This window comes from Momordica charantia (genome assembly GCF_013281855.1).
Source record: "Momordica charantia cultivar OHB3-1 chromosome 5 unlocalized genomic scaffold, Mcharantia_2.0 BLBB01000005.1, whole genome shotgun sequence".
Lineage (NCBI taxonomy): Eukaryota > Viridiplantae > Streptophyta > Magnoliopsida > Cucurbitales > Cucurbitaceae > Momordica > Momordica charantia.
Window position 1 is genome coordinate 21,579,172 of NW_028275163.1, and position 10,511 is coordinate 21,589,682.

General features: G+C 33.1%; 1 protein-coding gene across 4 annotated transcripts; it reads left to right on the top strand.

The window, feature by feature from the left end:
* Positions 1–552: 552 nt before the first annotated feature.
* On the top strand, positions 553–8,041 carry LOC111019328 (E3 ubiquitin-protein ligase RHF2A). 4 transcript variants are annotated; one of them, XM_022295682.2, is made up of 9 exons: positions 553–811; positions 1,038–1,237; positions 1,417–1,463; positions 1,986–2,048; positions 2,137–2,245; positions 2,330–2,709; positions 2,790–2,897; positions 3,108–3,446; positions 7,647–8,041. In XM_022295682.2, the coding sequence occupies exons 2-8, from the start codon at positions 1,106–1,108 to the stop codon at positions 3,388–3,390; spliced, it is 1,122 nt and encodes a 373-aa protein (XP_022151374.1). In that variant the 5' UTR covers positions 553–811; positions 1,038–1,105; the 3' UTR covers positions 3,391–3,446; positions 7,647–8,041. The 4 variants fall into 4 exon arrangements, with proteins under 4 accessions (XP_022151374.1, XP_022151373.1, XP_022151371.1 ...); XM_022295681.2 differs by having other exon boundaries at positions 554–811; positions 1,092–1,237; XM_022295679.2 differs by having other exon boundaries at positions 555–811; positions 1,097–1,237.
* Positions 8,042–10,511: the final 2,470 nt, after the last annotated feature.

Sequence of the window (10,511 nt, forward strand, 5' to 3'; positions counted from 1 at the left end):
TTTGTTGGTTCACTTTATAATTTGAAAAATCTACCTATCCATAAATATATTTATCTAATTTTGGAAAAAAATACGAAAAAATAAAAATCCACCCAAATTAGGTCATTTTAATTATAATAAGATAAAAATATCGATTATACAAAATTCATAGAAAACGTCAATATGAACATAACTCAGTAGTTACGGTTGAGACATGTTGCTTCGTCCTAAAAGAATTATAGAAAAAGAGTTGAGAGATATGATTTTGCAATAAATGATGGGGGAATAATTTCAATTAATGTCTTGAATATAAAAAAACAGAATGTTAATAATACCCAAAGATCAAGAATCAAATGTGCTTTCTTTCTGAAATTGTAATTGGAAATTTGGATGAATAATGGAAGTGGGTGTGAAAGATGAGACTTTTGAGGTTCTCTCCAATGCTTTGTTGGTGGGTTTGTTTTCCAACACACAAAAAGATTTTTAATGGGAAACGAAGAAAAAAAAGTAAAACAAAAAAGAAAGGAGAAGAGAGAGAGAGAGAGAGGTTAAAGCAACAACAATCCCATTATTAAAGGTAAAGGGGCGTTCGTCTTGTGCCTTGCTTTTCTCTTCTCTCTCTCTTTTTTTTTTTCCCTTCTCTGATTATCATTTTTCGTCTTTCTTCCTCGGTGGGTTCTGGGGGTGTTGAGATTTGGTGATATGTTTCCCTAGCAGAGGCTTTTTTCTCTGGAAGAGGGGGAATTCGGAGCTTGATCTGCTGCTTTTTATGGGTTTTTTCGGTTGAATTCCTCAACCCATCTTCTGGGAACCTTCCAATTTCTTAATCGAGGTAAACCCAGAAGCTATTTTCAAGATTGTTTGATGTGATCTTCGTTCTTTTATTCCTTGCGACACCATTTTCCCGCTCTTTTGCTTTCAAATTTTGTTCTTTATCTGGGAAATTTGATACCAACCATTTTGAGGTTATTGGGAAATCGACTCTTGTTCTAGCTGTTGAATCGGATTTGTCTGATTTGATCGAATAAAACTTGTGAATCGTTTTGGTCTTTGTTCAGATTTGATCCGGCTGTCTCTGTAATTCGAGTTTTAAATAATTGTGGTGTTGATAGTTTAGATTTTGGAGATGGAGGAAGAAATGGATTCTGAGAATCGTTTGACGTCGGCCGCTGCATTTGTGGAAGGGGGGATTCAAGATGCGTGTGATGATGCTTGCAGTATATGCCTTGAGGAGTTCTGTGAAAGCGATCCTTCAACGGTACAATGATTGAGCCATTATCTTTATTGATTGTACTTTCTTTTTCTTGATGCTAAAAAGGGGGAAAAAGAAAGAGAATACCCATTTATGGCTACAGTGAGAATGTTAATTATGAACATTACTCTGGTACATTGATTGGATTGACATTTCTTATGATTCTTATGTTTTCTTGTCTTTAGGTTACTGGTTGCAAGCATGAGTTTCACCTCCAATGCATCCTTGAGTGGTATAATATTATTGATTTTATTTTTGAAATGTTGCGTTCTTCTTTTAAATTCTGACTGTGTTTTACATACACCTGACAAGAAACAGTTGTTTAGTGAGTATTATGCGCCTAAGCTTAGTGGATTAACACTTATTACCTTTTCTGAGGTTGAAGGTTTGATCCTCACCCTTGCATTTGTTGAACTTAAAAGGGTTATGGATTGAATTGTTGTAGTGGGCACTTGGAACTTCGAAGGGCGGAGCGAAGAAAGAAGGAAGAGGGACAATTGGTTCGTCTTAGATTAAGAAATTTGTATAAAAACATTAAGATTTTAAAGTCTTCTTTCTAATTTGCCTCTCCCCTAAATTTTCAAAATTTTGCCCATTCCTAAGAAAATTTATAGCTACGCCTCCGCGTGTGACTGGAGAAGTGACTTAATCAGATAATTCTGCCGTTGATTACCTGCTATTGTCAACAATGTTGCTCATAAGGACCGGTGAAGAAACTATAATTGTGAAATTGAATTGATCTTTTGATATGCAGGTGCCAAAGAAGTTCTCAATGCCCTATGTGTTGGCAATCTATCAGCCTGAAGGATCCCACCAGGTTTAGTTTTCAGCTTCCATATCATGTATCTGAAGTTCTTACTGTTTTAAATATTATGGAGTTTGTTTATTTATCTATGATGTGACAGTCAAGAGTTGTTGGAGGCAGTTGAACGAGAGAGGAATATACGGGTTTCTCCAGTGAGGAATACTACCGTGTTTCATCATCCAGCTCTTGGAAATATTGAGCTGCAACATGTCGGTTTACCTTCTTTTACACTTTCCAAGTTTTGATTTTGAATATATAGAAAGTATCGGTGATGATGTTTCCTTCTAATGCAGTTACCTCTAGGTGTTAATAATGCCGAGCTTGAAGAGCGTATTATCCAACACCTGGCTGCAGCTGCTGCGATGGGGAGGACACAGCATATTGGTAGAAGAGAAGGGCAGAGGGGTCGGTCTTCATCTCATGGACGTCCTCACTTCTTGGTTTTCTCTACTCATCCTGGTGGACCTCCTTCTGGGCAGGTTTCGGGCTCTGGAGGAGACACTGAGCCAGCTGGGATTACTGTGGCTAGCCCATCCAGCCCACTAACACATCATGGGGATGAATCATCACAGCAGATTCCACAGTTTGCATCCATTCGGACCGATCAAGTTTCTCGCTCAGCATCTGGATCTAACTTTTCAGCCAATCGACGAGGAGCTTCCTCTAGCATTCGGTATACAATTGTTTCAAAATGATTCTATTCATGACGTCTTCGTTTTAAGCATTTTTTAAATAATGATCCTTCATTCATAGAATCTCCACTAGTGATTCTCCACCTCCAAATCTGGATAGAGCTGGGCCGTCGGAATTTCAGTCATTCTCAGACTCTCTAAAATCAAGACTTAATGCAGTGTCATCAAGGTATGGGTTAAGAAAAAGCCTAATTTTGTGTGTTAAATTCTTGATGGATATGGTGAAGTTTCCAGACTCGGCATTGAGCTCACGCACATTGCATGCATAAAGAAGTTACAACTTATAAGCATATGATATGAATATATACATGATTGTATGTGCACGAATTTAGGTGATGCCCTTACAATTAGCTGTTCTAAGAGCTTTCTGGTACTTAAGGTACAAAGAATCAATTTCAAAGAGTACAAGAGGGTGGAAGGAGCGGCTATTCTCACGCAATGCTTCCATGTCAGAACTTGGTTCTGAAGTACGAAGAGAAGTAAATGCAGGAATTGCCAGTGTATCACGTATGATGCAACGTCTTGAAACCAGAGAGGATGGTGTTACGAATCAAGATTCTAATGAGCAGGGTGGCCACAATAGAAGAGACAGCAACACCGAAAACTCTTTAAATGATAGCAGTGCTCCAGCATCTTGCACTGCAACGTCCTCTGAGCGTTAAATCATTCAATATTAATTTTGGCAACTGCATCTGTCGTCAGCATCTTATTTCTGGAGGTAAAAATACTATACCATTTAGTTGGCAGTCTATGTTCCTGTTAATTTGCATCTTCTTGGAGTAACAAAATAGGTTTCATGCCCCTTATACACACTGCAACCAGTTTGTTATTTAAAAATTAATCTGGTGGTTTTTCTTTTGAGAGAATAAACAACAATATTTTTTTTTTGTTTAAATATTAAAGGAAATAAAGTCTCATATGGAAATTGTATATCGATAAGTTGTTATCCCAATTCTACAAAATAGAAAGGAATCAAAGGATAATTATCTAGGGATAATCCACATTCAAAGGGAGAATTTAACGAGTATGATGAAACGAGGGAGACTTTGTGCCTTTTCTTAGATTCCTGAACATGCCCTTAATCACCGTAGTAGTAACTGATCTGGTAGGGTGACATTCATACTTGCTCATAATAATTTTACACCACGAAGCATGAAACTCCAAGGCAAATGTTGTGAAAGCCCAGTCAAGAGTGCGAGATTCTTTGAGTTGAATTTACAATCTCGAAACCTCCCTCCTAGCACACCTTAGAAAAGGTTGAGCCCCAATTAACTAGATGAGAATTGCCTGCCTCCATCCCTCATAAAAAATCCCCCATAATTTTCTCAAGCTCATTACTAAACAAAGAGGGAAATCTAAATAGAGAAAAGAAGAGGAATATGCTTAGAAGTTCGAACATATTGGATTGAAGTAACTCCCCCCAGGAAAAAATGCTTTAACCCAGAAAGAAACCGTTTCCACTGGATTCCATAAAGATAACAATCTAAGGTTATGCTCTCAAAGAAGGCCCAATTATGTCAAAGGCAATGAAGTAATATCACATCCCACCAAGTGAGTCTACCTATCAAGCTTGGAAGAGTTGATATTATTAACTTTGCTCATACAACATGTGTTAATGTGTAGCCGGTATCAATTCTAAGATTGGAAATGCCCCTAGGTTGTATGCCTCTTTTTTTGGGCTCCTCTTCTTTTGGAATGAATCATTGTTTATTATAAAAAAAAAATTCTAAGATTGGAAATTGATTAAAAAAAATTTCAAAACTTCATTTAGATTTACAAAGGGTCCTCTTGAGGCAAAAGATGATAGTAATATCAAAGTAAGCTTCATGAATAAAACTTTTTAATATATTTTACAGAAGTTGTGAAGACATAGCCTTCAGATATACCCTTTATCGAAAGACACAACCCTGCAGGGAGAGACTATCTGAATAACCAGAAATGGGCTATAAATATGTGGTTTGTTTTCAATTTTTGAACTTAGAAAATTTTCCCCTCAAATTTTCTTTTCTTTTCTTCTTACACACAAAATTTTCTTTTCTTCTCTTTTTTGTATGAGCTACCTTGAGCACCATAAGGGAACAAAATTGTGAAACTTATTTTTCTTATTTTGCTCCAACATCAACTATGTCCTATAGAATACTAAGAATATGGACTAGAAATAGGTATAAAGAGTTGCTTAACACCTCTCGAGACAAAAAATTTACCGTTAACCAAAATGAAGTAACTCAGCAACCTTCAACAAATCTCAACCCATGTTCTCCGTTGATATTCAAACATTTTTTCCCACAATTCTCAATCTATAAGATTGTAAACCTTCTTGAAATCGATTAAAACAATAACACATATGATCTTAGAAACCATATAATCTTCGATAGCTTTACTTACTATAAGAATTTGTCTCCCAACTAAGATCCTTCACCCTAGAGTGTTTTGCTTTTCGTGAAGCAGCCAATATTAGACTCATTCAAGGTCATGTCTGGTCAATGCCCCTTTCATTGAAATCATTAAACATATTGAGCAAATTTCCCTTATTAACCTCCCAACCCTCTTCAAAGAATGACAGCAGGTAGCCTTGCCTCCTTCAGAACTATAAAAGTCTCTTTAATCTCTCTTCCAAAGTGAAAGGAGATTGGTCGCATGGAAAGCCCTTTATTTTGTTGGGGGAAAGCTGAATTAGCATACATATTTTGTTACATCATGAAATCGTAGAATCTGATGAAATGATGGAGACATGGCAGAATTTCATTCAATATCCTGTCCTCATTATAGATATATAAATGTATAAATCTTTGTTTGACGATATTGATTAGTAACTTTTAACTAACAATAAGAGCTTACACTCAAGGTTACATAGGCTGGACTCGGACTCTTACCTTCTCTTGTTGATTTATATTCTAAATCACATCAATCTTTCATTAGAAGATGAAGTTGTCTAATGGATTGAATAGCTTGTGATGATGTGTCAAACTCAAAAATATATATTGACAGAGTTATTTTTAACTACATCTTATTGGTTCATCATTCATGTACATCTGTTATTATCCATTTAGTTGATTTCTATATGGTTACATTATTTTGTAGTTTTAATCAAATTTTCAATATTTATATTATGATTTGTTTTCTTAACATTACACAATATAGGGTTAGATCAAGTATAGTCGTCATAGTAGAAAACAATTTAAAATGATTATTTAAATCTAAAGTGAAGTTCATGCAAATTATGAAGTCTAAACTTGGGTTCCTTTGGCTTTGTCGACCTTGATCTCATAGTTTCCACATCAATTTAGATCAAACACAAAAGTTCAGACGATAGACCAAAAGTAAAGTTGCCTTCACTCATTTTGAATTCCTAAGTTCTATTAAAAATATGAGATTGAAACAAGAACAGTAAGTTTAGATTTGTTAATCCAAGGTGTATGACTACCACATCTCCAGAAATGTTTCATTCTTCCCTTTTGTGGGTTGAAAATTAATTTGGTTACTGTTCCTCTTTCGATTTGACACCAAAGAGAGGGATAGATGGTAAGAGAGTTTGGAGTCAAAGACTGGTGAGAGCTGATGAGAGAGATTATATGTGGTCATGATTGAGAGATGAGTGAAGGTTCAGAGAGGTCAGAGATTCAGTAAGAGTTCACCCATCTTACGATTACCAAGTGTGAAAGAACCATTTACCCATGTTGGGTTCTATAACACGCGCACACGCACGTATATATGTATGATGTATGCATGTACAAATATACATTTATATCAGGTTAGAGTTTGTACTGTAGAGCAGTCTCAGACATAATAATGAATATTATAGGGGATTATGAGACCAAGATCCTTAAAGCAAGGATTTATGTATTGTCACATGGAATTGTTGGACAACTAAGAGGCTGTGACAGGAAAACTTCTTGTGGGCCACCTGTTGAGATTGTAGGCTTTCAGTAGGTGGTAATCTTCTTAGACAGACAATTTCTGATTGGTGACAGAAGAGAATTAAGGGACTAATTTAGTTACAAAATGTTGGTTGTTTAGGGAATAGTGAAAATGGGGAGTTTAATGACAATGCAGTGTGTGTGTAGAGACTAGAGATTCTGCTGAGAGAGTTTGCAGATATGCATTGAGATTTGATCTAGTATTGAGTTTATTATTATTATTATTATTGTTATTAATGAGAAAGTCAAACTTTCACTGACACAATGAAAGAATTCAAAGGGACAGGAAGGGAAAAAAAGGGTAAAAGCCCACTATAGAAGGAGCTATACAAAGGAGACAACCTAAAATTATAGAAAAGGTCTCCAGTTTTTATCTATAAGATTAAAAGATCAAGGTAGGAACAAAAATTCCTAGATATTGAAATTCATAGGGAGGTGTGAAATGAAAGTTAAAACCTAGCTATAACCTAAACCTCCAGTTCCACAAAGTAGTAGAGAGTTACATGCCAAAGGATGATGGATAGAACAACAAGATCTATTACACACCAGACAAACGCCAAAGTAGTAGAGAAAGTTACACGCCAAATAATCCCTCCCATGACTTGAAATGACGGATAGAACAACAAGATCTATTATGCACCAGACAAGCACCAAAAGACTCCAAAGTAGTGGAGGAAGTTACGTGCCAAAGAATCCGTCCCATGTCTCGAAACGATAGATAGGACAACAAGATCTATTACACGCACCAGACAAACACCAAAAGACTCCATAAAGAAAAGAAAAGGAGCAAAGAAAAAGAACTGTCTCATATTGGATACGTGAAATGATCTAAATCCTCCGAGACACCTGCGTAAGGTAACACATAGCCCGAATAGACAAAGAACGTATACTTATAAGGGGTTTAATTAGTGACTTCTTCTGATTGATTATAGCATTGCCTCTTGTGTTTCTGCTTCATTCTTATGAGTGTATCCTTCCCCACTTTGATGATGAATTATCAGGTAAACTATATATTCTTAATTCTCCAGACGTGATATGCTGAGGAACAGATGCGGCGTTTGCAGACAAAAAGAAAATGGCTGAAGAATTTGCATGTGTAGAGAGTACTGTTGTTGATTGTTGTCTGAAACTGAAAAAACCCAATAAGGAAGAAAGAAAGAAAGAGGGGGGAGGAGAGGAGGGGAGGGAGTTTGGGAGAAGCGCTTTCCCATCTGGACATCTTGTATGTAATTTTTCTTTTTCCTTTTTCCATACATAAAATACAGTATTTGATTATGCAAACAGCATACATATTATATATTGAAACCATGTCTGGATGGTTGGCCTTTTGGAAGGAACTCATTTTTCTTTTGCATGTTGATATAAAAAAAGTGTTAAAAACCAACACTCTTTTTTATGAGTTTTCTTATATTTCTATGCTGTTTTGTTCTTCTGCCCATTTCTATTATGGCTATTGTTTGTGGTAAATAATAATATCTCTTCCTTTTGGAGATTTGTGTCTGGATGTGAATATTCTTGTGATTGGAAAAGATTGTTTTTTGTGGGGGGTTTTCTTTGGGTTGGATATTTAATTTTATTGGTTTTTGGCATTTTGTTTTTTTAGGTGCTCAATTTCAATTTTATGGTTGTATTTGAGCATTTTTGTAGGAATTTTGTTACGGGTACCAAGGATATGTTTAGTTGGTGATTTGAAATTTGAAAACAAGTGATTCAATGAAAAAAAAAAATATGCATTCCATGTTCGAAAGAACACACAGCAGATTTGAAAATTGAATTTCAATTTATAATATTGTTGTGTTTTATAATATATTTGTAAATTAGTGATAGCTACCAACTAAATAAATATTATTAATTAGTTGTTCTAAAAAATTAATTAGTTTATTAACAAATATCTTACAAACTTTGTATAATTATTATTTTATGATATTATATAATTTATAATAATATTATATATTATTATTTTAATTTTAATAATGAAATAAGTTTATAACATAAAAGAGTATATTGTCAAATTTTTATATCTTTTTATGTAATTTTGTATTAAAATATTGAAAATATATAAATGTTATTTTCAAAATGTATAAATGTTATTTTCAAAATTTTTAGCATTTGGATTACAGAATTAAAAAAATAGTTTAATAAAATAAATCTATCAAACGAATTTGAAAACAATAAATAAAATTTGGAATACAAGTCCTAAAATGTTATGACAAAATATTTGAAATTTGATTTTCAATTTTACCTTTCTATATTTTTTTTTAGATCAACGATATATCAAATCAGGTATATACATGTATATATATCAAGTATATCGTTGTGAACGTGTGAGATAGTCTCCAAATTTTGTTATTTTTAGCTACTTTTATAAATCCCTATTAATTTTTTTTAGGTTACTTTTGGAAGCACCCAATTTTTATATATGGGTTTTAGGTATTTCTTCATTAGATTAGGTTAAGGATAATTTATTGGTTGGTTTGTATTAGTTTGAGTATGTGGGTATTTTCGTAACTTTATGATTTATGATAATTTTTTTCCCTTTAGTAATGGCTTAAAAGGCATTTACTTGGCTTTATTCCACTTTTTTTTTCCTTTTATGTACATTTAGTATGTATGTGTATATATATATATTTTAACGTTTTGGAAAAAAATTAGAAATTGGAAATAGGAACAAGAAAAGAGACACTTGATTTTGTTGACGTTTCTAAAAAATGAGAAATGAGAAACATGAACGATTACATCAAACGTTTATGCTTATAAAAGAACAAGAAAGAATAATGTTACCAAACTGGCCCATAATACTCCAATGTTAATTTTTGGTTAAATTATAAATTTGAGATCTAACAAAGTTTCAATTTGGTCTATATAGTTTTAAAAAGTTTAATTCGGTCACTATAGTTTGAACTTAGTTTTAGTTTAGTTGTCTAGTTAAATCTCATGAGCCCATCCTCTTAAAAACATATTTTCTTTTATCTTTTACTTAGTCATAGAGCTTAATACCAATCAACTAGTATAATTACTCAAATAGAGGATTGTTACGTAAAAAAAATTGTCTATATGGCAAGGGCGTCGTAAGGGCAAAGATGGTTTGTGAAATTTGATCTGTCATCAAGACCAAATTGAAATTAAACTCAAATTATACAAATTAAATTGATAATTTAAAAATCAATAGAAGAAGGTAAGATTAATTTTGATTTACTAATATGTAAAAAAGAAATTGTACCAAGACTTCAACGTAACATTTAATTTTATCTTAGTAATTAAAAATTATATTATAAAGTTTTATTAATACATTCTAAAGGGATAACTTAGTTTTTAAGTTATTTCTGAAAAAAAAAAACTTAGTTTCTAGACAAATATCTTCAAATTTTCATTAAAAAATTTTAAAATATGCATAGGTAATTAATTATGATTAAACTAATGGCACATCAATTATTTTTTAGAAGATCTAATGGCACATCATATTATCATTTAGGCCAAATATATCATGTTTTTAAAAGCATACATCATATTTCAAGTGAAAATAAAAAAAAAAATCTCATTAAAAACATAATGAATAATGTGACAATTAAAGTGTTTCTATAGACATCTTATCGAGAAAATCTTCTTTTGAATTGGTAAGAAATAAATTTATTTTTTTATAATGTCATATTCAACTCCACTATTTTTAAATTTGAGGAGAGTTAATTCAAGTTTTAAAATAGGGTAAAGCGTCCCTTCGAAAAAAATAATATTCTTTAAATGTTAGGTTAATGATCAACAATTTTAATTTATAAATTCTTACCGAGATTTGGTTGAATTTTTTTGAAACATGGATGAAATTATAGCTTAAAAAAATATTAGGGATGAAAAAAAATGATTTTGGGAGA

What these genes read in the sequence shown, in the direction of transcription:
- LOC111019328 (XM_022295682.2), top strand. Translation starts at nt 1,106, where the DNA reads ATGGAGGAAGAAATGGATTCTGAGAATCGTTTGACGTCGGCCGCTGCA. An exon ending in CTCCAATGCATCCTTGAGTG is followed by an intron (nt 1,464 to 1,985) that starts GTATAATATTAT and finishes TTTGATATGCAG; the next exon opens with GTGCCAAAGAAGTTCTCAAT. An exon ending in AGCCTGAAGGATCCCACCAG is followed by an intron (nt 2,049 to 2,136) that starts GTTTAGTTTTCA and finishes ATGATGTGACAG; the next exon opens with TCAAGAGTTGTTGGAGGCAG.